This window comes from Epargyreus clarus, unplaced genomic scaffold (genome assembly GCF_041222505.1).
Source record: "Epargyreus clarus isolate Ecla_fem2 unplaced genomic scaffold, WU_Ecla_fem_2.2 ptg000012l, whole genome shotgun sequence".
Lineage (NCBI taxonomy): Eukaryota > Metazoa > Arthropoda > Insecta > Lepidoptera > Hesperiidae > Epargyreus > Epargyreus clarus.
Genome location: NW_027332220.1, coordinates 10,764,990 through 10,786,637, shown reverse-complemented (window position 1 = coordinate 10,786,637; position 21,648 = coordinate 10,764,990). Strand labels below are relative to the sequence as shown.

Genomic DNA, 21,648 nt, shown 5'->3' with positions numbered 1-21,648 from the left:
TATCAGTTTCTCTACACTCTGCAAACCGAAGTAGAGCACTTTTTCTTTCACCGTTAAAGCAAGTGATAATTAATTTCTAAAACCACATAACTTTGAAAAATCAGAGGTGCTTGGGATTTGAACCTCGGACTCTTCAACCACTGCTTTATAATTATCAAATATGAGATTTTAATTTCACCGATCATAACTAGATGTATACAGTGGAGCATGAAAAAATCGAAAGCGACTAGTTTCCGACCGCGGCGTCACTCGATTATGAACGCAGTACAAATAACAATAGCAATGAATTCCGTATAAGATATCTCATAACGTGTACACGCATAGTTTGGACTAGTTAGGTATTAGAATACGTGTTGATAAAGAAAGGATTGATGCAGCAGTGATAGCTTAGTGGTTAAGAAACTCGGCCTCTTGACCCAGGGCTCTGAGATTCAAATCCCAGGCACGCACCTCTGAGTTTTCAAAATTATGTGCGTATTAGAAATTAAATATCACATAAACGGTGAAGGAAAACATCGTGAGGAAACCTGCATACCTGAGAAATCTTTAAATAATAAGTTTTCAAAGGTATATTAAGTCTACCAACACGCACTTGGCCAGCGCGGTGGACAACGGCCTAATCCTTATCATTCTGAGAGGAGACCCGTGCCCAGCAGTGGGACAATGATGGGCTGATAATGATGACGAAAGAAAGGATACGTAGCGCGTTTTCCCGATTGCGGAAGGTCCCAAATTTTTGTCACTAATGGTCACCCATCCAGCTCCCGACCGCTATTAAAGGTGCTTAAGTTTGTAGATCAATTGAAGTCGTTATTTTATACGCATTGTCATTTTCCTATCCTCTCTTTAGCTGTGCAGTCAATACGTACAGTTTGTGGCTACGTCAGCGGCGTATAAAAACGAACGTATACAGTGCGTTAACCCAATCGTGTTAAACTCAATTGTATCGGTGCTGATCGATAACGATAACTGTGAACTTTTGTGTAACTGAAATAGCGATCGAGCTGGTTATCTGATGGTAAGTGACTAGTGCTGTCTGGTGATTCGAAGACAACAGATAGTTTGAGCCCTAAGTTGGAGCACTTTGCAAGTGTCTGATTTTATATATCATTAGCGAGTAAAGCTACTTGCATCCGTTGTTAATAATCAATCTGTCTAACTCTTTGCCTACTAAAAACCTACATTTCTGCTTATTACACGTGGTCACTTTTAGATCTTTAGCTAAAATCAGATAGATCGTTATAAAAGTTTTTCCATCTTAAAAAATGTTAAGAAACTAAGATTAATAAAGATTAATTAGAAAGAATAATAAGGCGGAACACATTCTCTACAACCATCAAACCAGCACCAACAACGCCATTGTTGTCAGTGCGAGTGTGGCACGCGACAACAGTTGCACCACGAAGGATGTCTAATCAAAACATGAAGAAACAAAGAGTGGCACTCAATCAATAGCTATAGGTATCTAATCAAAACATAGCGAGAAACAAAGAGTGGCACTCGATTAGAGATAACCGTCGTGCACGCCACTTCCTGGTCGCAGCGCAGCCTCGCGTGACCGCCGTTGTAGGGCGCACATCAATCCAACAACCGGTTGGTTGGTTTGTTCCAGATTTTAATAATAAACCAGCGGACTTACACATAAATACAATAAAATAAATTATTATGAAAACTTAGACAAATCCAACAAAACCTCATGTTAAAATCCGTCAAGCTGTTCGAGCTACAGGGAATCACTAATAATGAAACTTCCATACATACATATATTATGCGCCCAAAAAACAGTATCCTCCGCAGTCGGGTAAAAACAAATTGTAACTAAAATACTTAAAAAAGAACTACAACTAAAAATTAAAAAAAGAATACGTAGAAACTTTTTGTTATATTCTCTACACTTTAACGGTTAACCCTTCAAACCAACTCAAGCAACGCTACAGTTCTTATAAGTCAGTTTAGCAGGCGACAACAGTTGCACTAAGTGTATCTGATCAAAACATCAAGAAACAAAGAGTGGCACTCAATCAGAGATAACCGCCGCACACGCCACTTCCTGGTCGCAGCGCAGCCTCGCGTGACCGGCGTAGTAGGGCGCACATCAATCCTCTGAACCGGTTCAGACGTTGGTTTGTTCCAGATTTGAGTACGCAATTAATTTTTGGGATTTTTAAAACAGAGTGTAGTTTGAAGACGAATTTCACGCGCCGTTGTAACACATATTTTCGGCATATAACGACTTTATGCGTGCTATGTAACACACAATTTAGTTTTGATAATTACTTAGTTGGTAGAGCCCTTTGTGGTTCGACTTCGATGGCATCTCCGCCACTCCTATTTCTGCCTAATAATAGTAATGTTAAGCGGTACTGTGTTCTAGTTTGAAGACTGTGGTAAGGAAGACAAGAGTAGTGGCGCACCTGCAGCTCACCTCAGGGAGAAATCTTATTTTTAACCTACTTCAGGAAAGGAGGTTTCTCAATTCGACCGTATATATGTTTTTTTTTATCTGGGGATGATTACAGATATTCATGAGCAGCAGAAGCCACTACCATCATGTGGACTGCATGTTCGTCGGTTACTATATAAAATTATATAAAAAAAGTGTTACTAATCCACGTATTTCACGTACACGAAGAACCTTATTCTCAAAAAGAGCAACTGGGTCACAAAATACGTGATGCTAGTTTACCAATGAATCGTGGCCATCGTGGGCTCGTGACAACTCGTGCCAGCCGCGACTTATGATATCATCGTGGATTGTATCATTTTTATAAACTTACTTTGAAATTCCTCTAAATTGGCTTAAAGCGATGTAAGGCGATTCATTGATTGCAATAACTCTAAATTGGTGTAAAGAGCTTTTATGAGGCGATTTATTGACCGCGTATCGTGTTGTGAATGCGTGTGGCGAAAGTGACCACATATTATATTAACATTATCTTTTGGCATTGCCAATTGTGCCAGACTTTTCAATACTTTTATCCCCTAATTTATTAATATGATCAATGCGACAGTTTGTGTCATAATTCTTTATTTGCATGTTATCCTTTCACGCCTTACCTACCAATCCGATAAAATAATTGGGTTACTTTTATCCTAACTGTACTGCTCCCGAAGGAACACATAAATCCCTTTTAATATATTAAATCCTTAAACTAAATATGCAGTTCCGTAGTTTATTACGATGACTAATTTTGCAGAAGTGGATAACCTTTAAGAAGATTAGCGAATGGGTTTGCAAACGTTGTACCTACATAGTCATCATAACGGCATTACTGAGCATTGTACAGAACTGGTATTTGTGCCGTCGTGCTGTGCTACCCGCTACCGACTGCGTGACGACTTTATACCGATGATGCTTTGTGTAAAGTGGCATTTCATACTTTGTTATTTTAACGATAGACAAGAACTAAAATTTACATATTACTATTGAAAATAGATAGTCTTTTTTTGTACCCAAATTTTTAAGTAGATTTAGTTTTTAAACTCAAGAAAAAATTAACATGCACACATGGAAAATAATTAAATGAAATTTCGCAAAATTTTATATAAGTAATTTAAAAATAACGAAAAGTGGAATGAATAAACCCTCTATATATCTTTCTAGCTTCATGAAAATATTTACAAGAACAAAAAATAGATTAGTATTTAAAAAATGTATATGTTCTACTCCCCTTTTCTTGTTCTAAATCCTCAAAAAAAAACCAAAATCTCCAAATATGTATTATGAAAAAAGTCGCGATTCGCAATACTTAAGATGACACTTAATAATGCATGTGCATTTTAAGTACTCGGTACAGCATCGGTATTGTGATAGCATGTGCTCGCACCTGAATGTTGAGTAAAGTCATTGCAACAACAGTAGCTGACGATGTCCAATTATGAAATACTTTATTGATGCGCTTCGAAGTTGGTACTTATCATTTGTGTTCACTGGTTATATGAAACGATTGGGTTATATTGTAAAATTAGTTTCGATATAAGTTCGATATAATATTTTGAGGTTTAACGACCCGTGTGGCACGATCACCGTACCGTACCGTACCGGTCAGACGCGCAGTGGGTCCCGGAATGATCCCCGGCCAGACTTACTTATTTAAATTTCTGTTTCTGGATCTGGGTATTTTTGTATTTATCTATGTCTATGTACATGGCAACCTAGGCACAATCCTAGTGAGTGTAGAAAGCGTCTTATAGTAGATAAAAGTGTCTTTAAGTTAGAGGTAAAAAGAGGCGTATTATAACCCAGTATTGGTTCTATACTTAACAACTTAGCTTAACTTGTATTTTTTGTGAAATACATTTTTAGCAGTAAGAAGACGTACTAGTAGAGAGCAGAGTAGAAAACTTACATAATACGGATAGGTTACACCTGAGGAGTAAGTTGGAATGCCACGTGTAAGTTTACATTGTTCAAATCAAAAAGGCACCTCATAACACTACTGCTTTTAAACTGAAATACGTGTATCGGCGAATACAGATTCGGACCACGTAAGATTCTGCTAAACTTAAGTAATTTGATAGGTATAAAACTGTTAATATTTTTTAGCAATTTCTACTTACTTACCAAGGTTTGAAAAATTTTGCATACATATAATATATTATTTTCAAAAACGTCGTGACGAAACCTACAGTTCTCCTACCTACCTGAGTATTCTCTAAAAAATCTCATATAAATAGAATCTACGCACTTAGCCAGCGCGGTAGATACTGGCCGAAAGCCTAAATCCCTACTCTAGGAGGAGACCAAATGAACTATAGTAGACAGAAATTGGTATAGATTAATTATTACTTAATAGCCTTTATAAGATTCTTTCGACACGTTAATAAGAATAGATTCACAATCGGTATTACCAAATTACTTTCAAACAAATCGTACTTATGCAATAGGTGCAAGCGCTAATGACACTAATTTAACAAATTGTGCAATATATCAGTGCAATACACATTACCATGAATTCACAGGTGTTGTATAATTAACCACCTTTGCAGTTAATGAGGCGGTTAAAATATAGAGGTATTTACGTATACGTAAGCTTATATAGTCTCTTTAGCTTCTTAGGGGACGAAAGTTCATAAATCCTTCTTTATTTACGTTATGTAAGTTATGTATGGAATTTTGGTCGAAATTTCGAAGGTGGTAGAACCTTTTGTGACTCCACGTCCGCGACGGCACCGCCACACCTATTCCTGCCTTTTTTTTTCTTTTTTTTTTTCTTCTCGAGGGGGAAACTCAACGGGCTCTACCCTGGGGGAGCAGTTTTCGTTCCTCCCACACCACGTTGTGTTTACGACGGTATGCGACCACACATACCGCCGTCCTTCCCGGGGTCGCTTGCTGGACGGTTCGAGCTCCCACTCTTGCCGTCCGCAACCCCGGAAGCCCCCTTTTAGTCGCCTCCTACGACAGGCAGGGGATACCGTAGCCCTATTCTAGTCCCGGAACTACAGGGACAACCTATTCCTGCCTAATAACAGCAATGTTAAGCGCTGCTGCGTTCTGGTTTGAAGAGTGCGGTAAGGGAGACATACCTTTCAGAGACGTTCTAACTTAGTCCTCATGGATAACAACGTATCTGTGGCCGACCTGAGGTAAGAATGTAATCTTATCTGGGGTTGATTTCAGATGTCCATGGGCGACATCAGCCGCTTACCATCAGGACTATATGATACCTCTTTATTACTAAAAAATGTACACAATGCACAAAATTCTAAATTGATAACACGCGTAGTGGAGCGGTCAGACAGATATAAAGCGGAATTTAAATTTATTTCTTGACTTAATATTTAGTGAGAACTCCTAGATAAAAATTACATATGTAAAACCACTCTTACATAGAAATACACTATTATGTAATCAATCCATTGACTTCTGAGATTTGCGGTCACAAACATACGGAAGCTGATTTTTTATACATAAATATAGTGATTTATATATATATATATATATATATATAAATCAATTAATCAATTTAACGCAAATATATTATATATATATATATATATATATATATATAAATCAATTAATCAATTTATATATATATATATATATATATATATATATATATATATATATATAATATATTTGCGTTGTCCAAGCACCTATTACATAAATTTTCTTTAAACACTCATGTTTTTGTAGAGCTCACGTCATTTGTATTATTTGTTCAGCATTTTCTGCAACCGCAGTTGCTCAAACAATATGTAGGTAAAGATAATGTTACATACACGTATTCAATAATTTACATGTTCTTCATAAAGTTACCGACGTAATATTTAATATTATTTAAATATTTACCAAGTAATAGTTAAAAGGTATGCTAGATAATCTACTAGTCCTTTATAAGCATAAAGCGTGGGCAGCATTAAAATATTAAATTACTATATGGTACATGATAATTAGTAACATTACAATATAATAATCCCTTATAAAGAAAATATTGTAATAGAGAATATTATATTACTGAATATTAAACTACTTAAATAAACTAATACTGATTGATCGAAAACAAAATTAAAAGTGTCGTGTCTAAGAACATGTTGAACAAGAATGTTGCAAAGGAGTTCCTTATGTAAAGGAGTAACAAAAATATTTACTAAATAATTCATCCCCTAAGGAGACTAAATAGTATCTGCAAAACATATCAGATTACAATCCAACAACTATCATACACACAATAAACATAAAATTATTTAAATGACCTATTAAAAAGTAGCATTTAAACAAAGAATAAGTTTTACATAGTCTGTAATATTAACTCGAATGAAAGCGTCTTAAAGCGACAATGAATAGTGGAACCAAGGTAAGCCTTTGACGTCGATACCCTTCTCTTTTGGCTACAGGATGTCAATAGTCGTCGATTTTAATGTGAGAGTCAAGCGCACATCCTACTGGGGTTTAGGAATATCGATTGATTTAAACAATTACCTTTGTAATAGTAATGACGTTTTTGTTTGACAGGAATCTCACAAGGTAACTTTCTAGGACCACTTTTTTAGTATAGGTCCTCGTTCTTCTAAAAAACTGAAATCATTTTTTTGACTGATTTTATTTTAGGATGCCGTGCGTAAAAACGAAAAACCTAAGATTACCTGTGTGTCTACCCTTCTACTCGTATAAGAAAATGTAATTTCCTTATACGAGTGAAGTTAAATTAAATTTATATACTTTTGACTTGAGCTTTCGGCTCATTCACAGGAAATGATTCAATTAGAATACCAAAACGTTACATCAACCAAAACTCATGTAACTCCATCCACATAACTGCACGTTGCAAGTCATTTGAAAAGTGAAATGCGTCATCTAGACTAAAACCGGCAAAACCTGATCGCAACCCTGGCATTACAAGGGCAATGCAGACTAGCTTACATAATCACATCATTATGAGAAATCAGTTAATCTTGCTCTGTAACGGTGACGCTTACTTAGTAGTTTTTGTATCGATTATGCTGATTTTCGGAAGATAGATGCAGCGATCGAACCCTGCAGATAGTAGAGCTATTATTCGCACATATTCGCAGCTACTTTTTATAATATAGGAGTAGCAGACAAGCATGCGGACCACCTGATGGTAAGTGGATACTGCCGCCCATGGACCCTATTATATATAATAATTAACCCCTAATAAGATAATTAACCCCTAATAAGATTAGATTCCTACCTGAGGTCGGCTACAGACTCTCCGCTATTCGTAAGGACTAAGCTGGAATGCTTCGGAAAAGTTTATCTCCCTTACCACACCCTTAATACCAAAACAGCAGCGTTTAACACTGCTGTAGGCACAAATAAATATGGCGGCCGTGCCGCCGGAGTTGAACCACACCTTCAAACTTCCACTTTTGGGTAGTCGATGCAGCAACTGTAAGAAAAAATGCTAAACAACATGAATGCAGTCATTAAAACGTGTTTTTAATACTGCGACCGAACGCAAGTCGCAAGAAATATGATGCAACATCGATGTCATCGCCAAAACGCAAATCATTTCTTAAGTCGCATGTCTACTATACCCGCAGATCGTGTCTTAGTTTAAAGAGCTTTGAACGCAATAGTTCAGGTTAAAAGAATAATTGCTTTGTTCTTTTGATTGCTGTGGAGGTCAAAAAGGTAATTCGCAGAAGGTCAATCTTCGTTTAAAATGGAACAAATCGTTAATGACGTAATGTAAAAATGGTACCAATTAAAGTGTTTTGGATGGTTAAATTAAGGTTTTAACAAAGCGTACGATTAGTGTTATTTATATTAGGATTAGCTCAACGGTAATTCTTATCGTCAACCCATTACTGTCCCACTACTGGGCACGGATCGTTTTTCAGTTTGAGAGATATTTAGACCATTGTTCATTGTGCTGGACAAGAATTAACTAACTTCACAACCTCGAAAACTTTTTTTGAACTCTCACGAAGTTTTACTTCACCATTTAAACAAGTGATAATTAATTTCTAATACGCACAGAATTTTGTAAAAGAGGTTGGGATTTTAAACCTCGTACTCCTCGAATGTAACGGCAAGTTTCTAAACACTAGCCATTGCTTATACATTTTTTACCTGTGGGAATTTCAGGAATATATAAAAACTCTCTTATATAGAAATGCTTCCCTTTTGTGGAAAAAAAAACAAATTAATCCATCGACTGCTTTTTGAATTTTGAAGACCCACATTTGAAAGTGAATTTTTATATATACCTAAAGATTTCGTGTCCGAATAATATATTTTTTATCATATATTTAACATATTCTTAGAAGTGCTTATGAGACTTGCATATATTACCGAGGTGATGTCAGATCTTAAACCGCAACATGTAGTCATGACTGTACATAAATTCGATTTTCACATTCGTGTTATATGATGTTGTTTGATGAAGTTGTTTCCCAATGATAAAAAACTATTTCAATTCAAACGTTAGATGCTCAAGTTATCAGATAAACCTTTACATATAAAGAAGGTTCAGAAATATCATTTACAAAATTATTACAATTATCATTTAAAGAAATCGAATTTTGTTAAGATTTTAGGAAAATTAAAATAGAAGAATTATTTACTTATAAATTGCACACATTTTAGAGACTATTCTGCGAATCATTTGTTATTCTCGACAATTATAATAATGGTGAAATATGTTGAGTAAGTTGTACCCTAGGCTAAGCGAACCCACGCTACGTTACTATTTGATAGCCAAAGTATCTCTTAATGTAGTCATAACTCAATTGACCTACCGCCATTCTTCCAGGCCTCCACTCCGACCTATCCCTGACGTCGTTGGACGGCGAGGAGGGCGAGACGCTCCGCCGGGGGGCGCTGGCGGCGGCGTGTGCTGACGCCGTCGCGGCGTACGCTACCCTCGAAGGGTCCAGGGTGCGGGACTCCATCGCCGCCCACGCGCGCCGCGCCTTGGAGCGAGAGAGACAGATCGATGAGAAGAATGAGATCATTGCTGATCTGTCGTCTAAGGTAAGTTTAACATAAGCTCATTTAATGTTTAACTTAGGTAAATTATCGCTAGTTACGCTATCTAAATATAGATAACTCAAAGGTGACTGACTGACATAGTGATCTATCAACGCACAGCCCAAACCACTGGACGGATCGGGCTGAAATTTGGTATGGAGGTAGATGTTATGACGTAGGCATCCGCTAAGAAAGGATTTTGATCAATTACACCCCCAAGGGGATAAAATAGGGGATTTTAATATTACTTCGTAACGCGAGCGAAACCGCGTACAAAAGCTCGTTAGGTAATAAATAAATTAGACAATTTCTGCAAACTAGAATGTTTTAACTTCGATTTTTCGAGGTAAAAATTGGATAAATTAAAGATATAAGGGGAATATTTGAAGCATAGATACAGAATTTAATTCAAGTCTCCGATTTGAAGAAAAGAAGCTTTACACTATAACATACCACAACGAAAGGTTTAAACGGGCTTTCAAAACTTTCTGATTTATTTGACAAAATTTATATATGAAAGACACCATCCTTTTCACCAGGGATGGAACAAATGGCTAAGCATGTGTCAAATCCAGAAATAGATTTGATTTTTTATTCCCGATATTTAATTCATTAAAATTCAAGCAATCCTATACACAAATCCATAGCTTAGCTACCTCGCAAATCTCTGGCAGAAAGGCACTTAGAAATAAGTGCGGCGGTGGTGCCGCAACTGAACCACGGAAACTTCTTACACCTATAATTCTATTCATTTATATAGTGGTTTAACATACAACCAGTTGTCCTGGTTCTATGATTGTATGATGCGTGAACCGTAACGGCTATTCAATGCACCACACCGTTGCGTGCGATCGGGCCTAATCGAGTTAACGCCTCCATTATATCGGGGAGATTGATTCAGAACTACTTCTTACTTATTCCGTTATTCGTCGTATCTGACAGATTGTGCATGTAGCCTTTATTAAGTTTTCTAGTTATAGTGTTTTAGACATTTTTACATGATTAAGGAATGATTCAGTAGAGAATTAAATAGTTGTATTCTGCAGTGGCAAGCTTTATTTCACTAACCGTAAAAAAGTTTGATAGTCTATGATTAATATTATTTTATATGATTAAATTATTATTTTTGAGATGTACGTTTATTCATGCAAAGCAGCGATTTTTTTAATACTTGGTATATTTAGTATAGTTAAACATGTTGAAGCTAAATTGTCTATGATATTTTATTTTTATTTTATGACGACAATAAAAATAGATATTTCTCCCTATAACTAAACTATAAAATAAAATAAATAATTATATGTCAATATTCATCGACTTTATCATAATTTATAGTTGTGTTTTTAGACTTAAAGTTAATATGCAATATTGACATGTAATTTAAGTGACGCAATTCGACATTATAATAGCAATAATGTATTTATAACAAACTACATATCTATATATCATAATATAATTAAAACGTGTGAGTTACCGCGGCATAGGATCGCGTGTGACCGATTGAGCGAACGGGTATTGGTCTAATCGATTTAACGCTAGTCTAATAGGGCTGGTGTCGAAGCATTTCGTTCTTTTTAGTTCTCGTTCAATTTAGTATAAAATTGATGCTTAATTCTGCGAATTTTAATGACTATAAAAACGAACGACGTATTATGATACCACATGTGCTATATTTTGAATGCTATCAAAATAATATTTGAATATGTATTTATATAAAGACTAGCTGACCCGGCACACTTTGTATCGCCTGAAATTCTATTTATCAAATATATTTCGTATAAAATATAGCCTGTGTTACTCGTACATAATGTAGCTTTCGAATGGTGAAAGAATTTTTAAAATCGGTCCAGTAGTTTTTGAGCCTATTCATTACAACCAAACAAACAAACAAAGTTTTCCTCTTCATAATATTAGTGTAGATTCTGTATGAAGTATTTTTTTAGTCTATATATATCTTAAAATTATAATTTTATATTTAATTATAGCTTCAAACCGCGGACAGTATAAGTTCACACATTAATAAAAATATCAACCCTTTTTCGTGCCTCCATTGTTCTGAGACACTATATCGGAATTTATATCTTTGACATAAAAATAATGATATGTCAAACAACTTTTTGTATCCAACAAGTGACTAAACTAGTTTCTTGGCATAAACATGTTTTGTAGTTTTTCCATCAATTCTCACAAACAAGGCAACCTCCACCCACCAACTGCCATACACACCAAAGCCATCAAACTGGTCTCTTTATTGTTCTTTGTTCAAATACGGCAAAGGTCAATTGATATCTTTGTCCATGAAAGGCACAGGACAACTGGATCCGTGAATAATCCTGGTGTGGGCGGCTTTATTCTCTATGGTCAATCGACTTGTCATAATTGTCTTTTTTTCTATTTTTTTAGAAACTTGATTCCGATCACCATATTGAGTAGGATTATAGTAGAAGATAATCATTCGAAAAGCTGAGTAAAGTTGATGTTCGATGCTAAATTTACAATTACAAAACTAAAAATATAAGTTTCTAAACGTATAGATATTGACATTTTTACGCATGACATTTGCAAGTTCAGAAATAGTTTAAAATTAGTCTAATAAAACATTTAAAAAATATTATCTACAACTGTTCGTGTTCACTTCACCCTTATAATTGTATATACTCGCTTCTTTATATAGCATGCAGTCTTCACCTGTAACTGTAATGGCACTCACCTATTTTCTCTAATTATCTCACGCTTTGGTAATATGTTTAGTGTACATTATGTTGGTGTTCAATAAATAAATAAATAAATAAATAAATACGGTTTTGCCTATATTCATAGTAAGTTGATTTTCTGTTCAATTACAAAATTGAATTGAATTTAACTATTGTGTTCTCATTATTACTATTGTGTTGGCATCATTATCATCACCGGCCATTTTCTATCAACGCATTCATCCATCAGCCTTTGACAGTCAAATCAAATCAAATCAAATCATTTTTTTTTATTCAAAATAGGTTCTTTACAGAGCACTTTTTGAATGTCAATACAACTACCACCACTTCACAAGGTGTTTCGTTATGGAGAAGAAGCCCAGTGCTAGACATAGGTTTCCCCTAATTTACATTACTACGACCAATCCTGAGCCACTGAAAACCAGCGGTTTCCCGCCCTCCTCTTCAAGTCACCATTCCATCTTGTTAGAAGCATCCTATAGTCCTTTTTCTCTAGGCGATATTTCCACTCGAGGACCTTCCTTCTCTAGCATTTATCTGGATTACGAACGAGTCATATAACCACCACTTTTTTGCATTGCACAAAACTATAAGTAAGGATGGAAGTATTCTATAAATATGTGTTACTACCTCATGTCTTATACTTTATGTTAGAATTACAGTCGTATGATCATTGGTATATGTTTACAGGACAGCTTTATAATACTGTTGTAACTGTGTTTGATCCCGTAATAAAATTGTCGTTAAAGCTTTAATTATTCTTCACTGGTTATATGCCCAATGATATGTTATTTTTAAACTTATAGAGCTCTCATTAAATATAACTGTTATTTTCATATCATGGACGAGTGATGAGTTTGAGATTACTAGAATTATTACTTAAAATAAACGGCATTGGAGAAAATTATAACTATATCGACTTGTCAGTTTTTACCCTAAAATATGTAAAATCTAAATACCCTAGTTTATGATATATGCGTGGGTGCGGTTAGACGAAACCACGACTTGTAGGTATATTTTATAAAAAAAAAGCTTTCGCTCCCTATTTAGCACTTACCGAAATTATTTCTTAGTATTATTATTTAAGCAATCCTTAGTTTTAAACTATTTTTGAATTCATAGCACTATCCCCACATAAGCTATGCATTGTTAGTTTTAATAATTATGTTGCATCGTAATTTGTTTGTAGTATTGCAGTTACGCTATTGTGCTTACGTTGCCCTCACATGCAACACTTTTGTTTGTAGTGACGTCAATGGGGTAATGAACTTAGCGTGTGCTGATGGGGTTTTATGTTCCTTTTTTAATGTACATTGTAAAAGAGAACTTACGCTATCATCTATTACACCAATTATACCATCGTCATGTGTTCCAACTTCCAATACTTCTATTTTGTATACAGGGTAGCAACTTTGTGACTTATCTCAGGTGGGGTTGCAATGCTATTTGGGATTATTGCAATCTAGTTGGGATTAATTTTATAGCCAATGGGCGCTATTCACTAATGACTTACCTTGAGATGGACTGCATTCTCGTTTGATAATCTTAATTTCTTCTACATACCGATCTGCGATGTAAAGTGTACTTTAATGAAAAATAGTTTTAAAGGAGTCAGGTCAAAAAGCAAAATGTAATAACATTTTACTACCTGTACTTAACGAAAATTACAATCGTTAAGTTATTTAAGTACGACCTTATTTAATCTTTTACGTTTGCCGCGCTATATCAAAGAATGCATAAGTACAGACAAAAAATACTTACAAATTATATTATACGTTTTAAATGTGATTGCAAATTTCCCGCGTTACAAGCGTTTTAATAGGTCTGTTTACTTTTTAATGACTATAAAAATGCAGATAAAAATATATGTTAAAATTCCACTTGAATTTATATTGTTTTTATTTAAATATGGTTGCGCATTACCCGAGAAATAAGCTAGTTTTTTTCTAACTTTAGTTTACTTTTTAATGGTTTAGTCGGCTTGGCTGCGGCTCCCAGCTAGCAACCTTGACACGACGTACGAACCACAGACTATAATTACAATTTCAAGTCCACACAGACCATGAACTAATGGTAGTATTATTATTGACTGAGTAACATGTAGACGTCGGGTCTAGTACTTACAAACTTTACGAAAAAATCACGCAACAAAACAGATGGCGAAAACATTTCGCTTACATCATTATAAAAATAATTTTGTATAAAATCTAAATCCTAAATCACAGCAATATAATGTTGCAATTATACGAGTATTTTATACTTCCTTTTAATATGCAGTTCAATTTTTTGATAACTGCATTACTTTGACACGATTACGGCACAGACAGTCCTAGAAAAAAATTACGATTATAATTTCAACTTTTTAACTATAGATTCGTAGCCACTACTTAAATATGTGTCTGTAATTTATATTTTTATGTAGATAAATAAGCCTCACTTCTGCTTACCACCTATTAAGGCCCATGAGTCAAATAACAATCGAGCAAATAGCAAAATACCTGGATATATATTTTTTTTATTTTTTCTTTTTAAATCTTGTCCAAGTTGAGATACATCTCTATATTGTTTTTCTCCCAGTGAAATTACGTATGAACTTATAAAATGACAGTTATTTTAAAATTACAAACAGATGTTGTTGAACGGTATTCTGACTCATTTGCTTGATGATTGCAATAGAAACAGGTTAATCGCATGACTGCTGTATTTTTCGAAATTACATGTTATTTTAGTATACGGGAATTTTTAATGTCTTTATTAGGATAAAGGTTTACTTTACAATTAGGTATTTATATCGATACATTTTTTAAAGATAACATCACAATTTCAGAAATGATAGTAAACACTTCGATATTTTTTTACTTATATTATTATGATCATAGTTTAGTAATGATAATGATAGCTATTTTGAGATGGTTTTATTGATTTGTGTCAATTAGTATAATTGGTTCTGCGAAACCGTTCTATTTGACAATAAATAAATAAAAATAAATTAAAAAAAACATTTTTATTAAACTATTTTGCCTTATTCGTTTCATTTAATGGAAATACAAAATTATTTGGTATTTTCGAAGTAAAAATGAAAAGTTTACATAGGTATGTTATTTTGATCAATGTGTATTTGTCATAGAACAGCTATATAAATTGTTGGTATAATAATAAAATAGCAATACCGGAACTAGTCCAACCAGACAGGAAGCTATGAATGGCCATTGTTTGCGAAATAGAACAACACCCGGGTCATCGGTTGGAGTCGACCTGCGAACTTAACGGCGCGAATCGAGAACATAGTGGAACATTAATCGATTATATCTATAATCTATAGTCTACGGTCTGTCTTGATGTTAATTTGACTTTGAAGTCCTTGAATGGTAAGCTTTATATAGAATTGCCACATTGGAATCAAGTTACAATATTATAGGGAAAAATAATATAAAAAGTATTTTTTATTACAATCATCTTTTCTTAATGTAGTTAATAATAAATGAATTTAATAAAAACATATTTGATGATGAAGTGGGATTATCTTTCTTCGATTAATAGCAGACTTCTATTTGTGGTTATTCTTGAAATACCTTGTATCTAAATCTCTATATGTTTTCACAAAAAAAATATAATAAATAAATTGAAATCAACACAAAATTATAAAAATGCCTGGTTTTGTACTCAGAACGACCTATACCTATTAAATGATTGATTGAATTAATAATGATACGGTCAGATTACAGTATTCGCTCTATTTATTCGCCTTACTTAGCAAAGGTCAATATAATACGCCTGATGGCCACAAATAAATAGTCGCACATTTACACACAATATATTAAACAGATGAGTGTTTGTTGTACGCATCGTAAAATTTAAAATTAAATACGTTTTTCATATCGGTTTTCATATACAATTTAAAAATTATAAATCGAGTTGGTGAGGTTAGGAGGTGCGGAGGAGGAGATTATAATTCGAGAGGTATTTCAATATGCTCATAGGCAACTCTGATTTATCTATGTTATGTGTGTTTTATCAGCAAAAAAATTGTGATATTTAGATCCCAAAATATTAAAAGAGTTTTTATGTGAGAAGTTTACTAAATAGCATTTGACCAATGTCTTCTATAATCTAGGCCCCCTCTCATTATAAGACCCGTGCCCATGCAATGGCACAATAAGGGAATAAAAGTAATTAAACATTGACCATGATCATTGCTGAATCCAAAAGTGCTCTGTAATCACCGATAGTAAAAAGTATCGGATCCATATATTTGGGGTCATTTCGAATATCAAATTGAATTTTCGAAAGGACTCCGTTTACGAGACCATTGGCCTTTAACATAATGCCAATGACGAGCGTTTCAAGTAGTTTCAACTTTCATTGAACTTAGCGATACCATCTGTTTCAAGCTACGTGAAAGCTGACCTTGCTTTTTATATTTCTCATTATTTAGCTTCGTTTATTGTATTTATTATTTTTACGGTAACCCTTATTGCTTTAGGATAATAATCTTGGTTACACCACTACACGCTAATTGTAAATATCTATATAGGGTAAAGTTGTCTATGATCTCATAATCTCTATAAAATTATCTTTATTTGAACGGAACTTACATTCAAATCAGAATGTTTAACAATTTATAAATTGATGGAATTATAAACAAAAAAGAATAAGAAGCTTATCAAGCTAAGGCATATTTTATCTGTTGTATATATAACAAAGTGAAATTACTTTATTTTCGAATATTATCATTATGCCTGTGACATCTCTTACATTTTGCCACGAAAGTCGACTTTACGTCTTGAACCAAAACCATTCTACATTATTACATTAATTTAATGTATACCACAATGTCGCCAAGGTTGCCCTATTGTGAGGTTTATGGGCTATTTATGTGAATTAAAAATACATTGCGTTGGAGGCCATGCTCCTAATAATGACCTTACCACAACCTTGCGGCTAGCAGCATCGGTGTGGCGAGCAGCAAAAATAAACTTTGCCTGCGTACAGTTTGCCGAACAAAACATTGTATTTCTGCGTCAACTAAGATGAACGGATATTTACTTAGGGTTTTTAGTTAAATAGTAAAATACGCAAATAAAGTACAAGTAGCTTATTTCATCATAATAATGTTATTGTGTTAGAAAAAACTGTAAAAGTCGCGCAAACATTTCGTTATTAATAAAATTAAATACTTTTAAAAATACAGTAGTAATTTTTATGACATATACCTATCTAATCTCTTTGAGTACAGTACCGGCAATATAGTCAAAGGTTTTTGGGGAATTACGAAAAAGAAACATCTTGATTTTTGAGTTGTTCGTGACTACCCAGCATGAGATTAGATCTATTCTGACGTGTTTCATACATGTCGCATTATATGTATCATAATTCAGTTTTTATGTGATTATACAGCGATTAAACATCACAAGCGCCGCGTAACACATAAATACTTCTTATTTTGATCGCAATCAGCGGAAGTACAAATATGGTTAGATATCGTGGGATTTTCGAGAGAAATCATTGCTCGTCTGTGGTTTTATAGTCTTTTGAATCTGTGGCACCGTACGGAAGTTACAATTTCCCGCGCTTTTTGTGGGCGTCCCATTCATCACATTGTAATGCTAAATTGATTGTAAAAATTTCTAATTACTAAAAAGCTTAGAATCGTGTCTACTGTCTTGCTAACAACATTTTTATATCACAATTCGCAAGACTTTATTCGTAATTTGCATTTAAAAAATATGACCTTAAAATGTAGTGAACGTAAAAAATAAGCCAAGTTGTTTTCTATTTGCTATCCTCATTAATTAGGTGTAATATGAATATAAGAAATATAATGCGGAGAATTTTTCTCTTAAATAATAAAATACTGGATTTTTTTAAAATTACTTATTATGTTTTTTTGTAAATAATTTCCGCCTTAGTAATGCACAAAGTGAAAGATTTACGTATCATATATGCGTAAAGCGCAATGTCTGAACTAAAGTGAAGCCCTTTTCATTCTGTGATACATATACTTAGAAACATTAATTATAGAATATCCTTACTAATATTATAAATCCGAAGGTAACTCTGTCTGTCTGTCTGTCTGGTTGTCTCTTCTTCACGCCCAAACCACTGAACCGATTTTCATGAAATTTTGTGCAAAGATAGTCTGAGACCCAAGAAAGGACATAGGATAGTTTTTATCCCGGAAATCCCACGGGAGCTGGGGATGGCGATCTAAGATCGATTAATCGGAGAATCGATCTCTTGGACCCAAAACTTCGATTATTTTAATCGATATTAGTAAGGATTGAATCGTAAACTATGCATTTAATCAAGTGATGATCTTTAGCAAAGTCGAAGGTACGAATTTTCAGTTTTATGTATGTTAGTATGTTATATTTATTTGTTATAAACGCGAGCGAAGCCGCGGGTAAAAACTAGTAATAAATAATCTTTAAATTTATATATATTTTTTTTAATTCCAGTTATCAGTGGCGGAGGTAGAGCTTCGCGCTGCCGAAGAAGAGAGAAGTAAATTGCTGAACGACGCCAACTACAGCAGCCTGCAAAACGACGAGGCCGTGTCGCGCGCGCGGCAAGAGCGAGACGAAGCTATCGAGAGGAAGAAGATAGCTGAGGTTTGTATCAGAAATGACTTCACCACTTTTTGGACTGAAGTTCTTTAAAATTAACTTATTATTGTTTTAATTCCTACATCACTTTCATATTCCACTTTTTCAGATTCTTGAACGCATACCTACTATGCCCTTATAATTTATCTTATTATGTACTACCATACAATTTCTATTACAAGATCGGCTGGACATTTAACTACGAAATTTAAATCATAGATGCAACCATCCTTTGATATGAGTGCGTCGTATTACTCAACACTAAAATTTGTAAACGAGTAACAATTTCACACTATCTGACAATGGTAATGGAGATTGAACTATCTTAAATACTTTTGGGATTGTGACGACGAAAGTTTCTTACTACATAATGAGAAAATATTGTTAGAATATTGTATTCAATTCTAAAGCTATTAATCTACTTAATCACGTCACAATGAATGGTCCAGTGATTCTTACAGCGAAGCGTAACTACATTGATTTTATAAAGTAATTACATTACGAAATACGGAAGATAATCGAATACGCCCTATGTAATTCATAATCATATACTTTGTTTTCTTTGCATGCGAGCTATTTTATTGTTGATGTACACGCGGCAGTGTCAGGGCCAAGTTAACTTCGAACAGTTCTTTTATTTGTAATTATATAAAAAATATTAACATTCAATGAACCGTTTAAGAAATGAATTGTTTTTGTAATATTTTATTATACTAAGATGTTGCGTAAAATTGTTCTTACAATAACTACGATGCTCATATTTGCTTTGTTGCATTAAATTGGATCAACGCATGATGCATAATATATAAAAACATATTTTATTTAACAGATTTTTTATGTATTAGGTCCAATCTATTTATGGGATTATCGTAGTTACAGTATGTATTAACACTTTTGAAATAATTGATGTTGCATTTCTGTGTATTACAGGTGGCGCTTGCGAAGACCAGAGTGGAGCTGATGCAGGCCAACAGTCAGTTATACGAAGCCGTGCGCCAGAAGGTGGACCTCGGCCAACAGCTCGAGCAGTGGCAGGTATGTGTCGCAGTTAATACTACATAACCTTAACACTGCGCCAAGTAACGTATGCTTGATTTTCAGCGGATATAAATAATTGTATAACAGATAAAAAGATCGGTTGGGGCTTTTGTTAAATATAGTTTTTGTTTTATTTCATCACTAGCACTTGTGTATTTATTGAACTTCTAGGTAAAATAACTATTTTTAATGAAGGGTAGTTATGGAGAATGGGGAATTTATAAAGATATTTGTTGCAAAATAGACAAAAATGAAGATTCAGCTGTGAATTTCTCAAATAATGTATAGTTTAGAAACAGAAATAGTACCAATCACAGAGTAATATGTGTATGTAATAATGTATGTGATATGAACCTCTTTTTCTAGTTTATTATTTTCTAGTTATTAATTTATATATGTGAAGGTATTGAGGCAATTGGTCGCTGTTCCAGATGGACATGCAGGAGCTGATCGACGAGCAGATGAAGCACAAGCTGACGACGCAGGAGAAGCGCCGCAAGCTGCCCGCGCCGGCGCCGCCGTCGCGCGCGTCGCGGCTGCTCGGATTTTTTCAGCGGTGATCTGCCACGCCACCCTCCTCTACATGTTCGTTGTCATCAAACACGATCGCCACCAGGCAGCCACGTTGAGTGTGTTCGCGCTCCTGACGGATAAGTTGACAGCTGCCATCCTGACATTCGCCATAATGGCGCGCGAGGAGCCAATCACCGTCGCTACGTACGTTGGTCATATTATAATTTTAACTTCGAAGCCGTGTGATGTGTACACGTTAGCAGTGATATTTAGTGTCTTATTTAGATCGTTTTTGGCGACCGTCCTGTTCGTTTTTAACGCTTTACGGAGCTTCTAGAGAGTAGGTATCGCAGTGTATTTTATTTACTCGAAAGGGATTCTTTTTTTTATGTAACGGATCCCTTGTGGCGGATATGGTACAACAGATTTTACACCACTGACAGAAAATACAATAAAATTAATTATTAATTATTTTCACACTATAATTTTGCAGTAATTTTGTAAATAACAGCACAGTAATAATAATAACACATTTATTTAATTTAGATAATGTAAGTAGGTAACCCATGCACATCTTGCGATCCGCCATTATATTCAACCGTTTGTTAAAACCCTCTTAATGAATTTCCCAATATTACAAAAAAAACTTAATGAATTATTAAGTTGGGTACTGACTATGAGCATTCGCGTGTAACATCTCTTAAATATGAAACAGCTCTTAAATATGTCAACTCAATACTCGAAACTGTCACTTTGTTTATATTCCATATAAATGTTCGTTGAACGGTTCGTGTCAAACGCATATAAGAAGGTCAAAGCGAATAGCTGATGATTTGGCTTTGACATAAATTATGCTCCTCCAGTCAGTATCCAATCTAAAGTACATTGAGTACTTATCATACTTTTATGTAACAAACATAGCACATAACTTGAATTTATGTAGAATATTGCAGCTTTTTTATTATATAATTGTATAAAGTTGAAAAATGATTTCATTCGGCCTAACACTTACCTTATAAGAATATTTCTATAGATAGAAACCATTTTAATTTTCATATCAATACTGAAACATACATACGTGTAGAATCCATATATGGAAAAGTTATATTTTAAAACCATGATACGCTATTTCTAAATTTTTTGTAAAGCATTTTTAGTAACAATATTTGCCTAAATTGTAAATAACACCAATACCCTAGTATAGAATACTATCTTTAATTAAATAAATAATAGTACTTAAATAAATATTCACTATAAGTGAAAAGTTGGTGCACTTGAATAGAGATAGATAGCTGTAATAATATCAATTAACCACGGATAATATAATGTAATAGCC

The 21,648-nt window shown here is 34.2% G+C and overlaps 1 protein-coding gene across 1 annotated transcript in view; it reads left to right on the top strand.

Moving 5' to 3' along the window:
• Positions 1-21,648, top strand: part of LOC140746433 (bicaudal D-related protein homolog) — a 110,507-nt gene extending 88,859 nt beyond the window's left edge. Inside the window, exons 6-9 of the mRNA XM_073078574.1 lie at positions 9,225-9,445; positions 18,615-18,767; positions 19,692-19,796; positions 20,231-21,648. Coding sequence (XP_072934675.1) covers positions 9,225-9,445; positions 18,615-18,767; positions 19,692-19,796; positions 20,231-20,359 — 608 coding nt within the window. The 3' untranslated portion in view covers positions 20,360-21,648. The remainder of the gene's footprint in view (positions 1-9,224; positions 9,446-18,614; positions 18,768-19,691; positions 19,797-20,230) is intronic.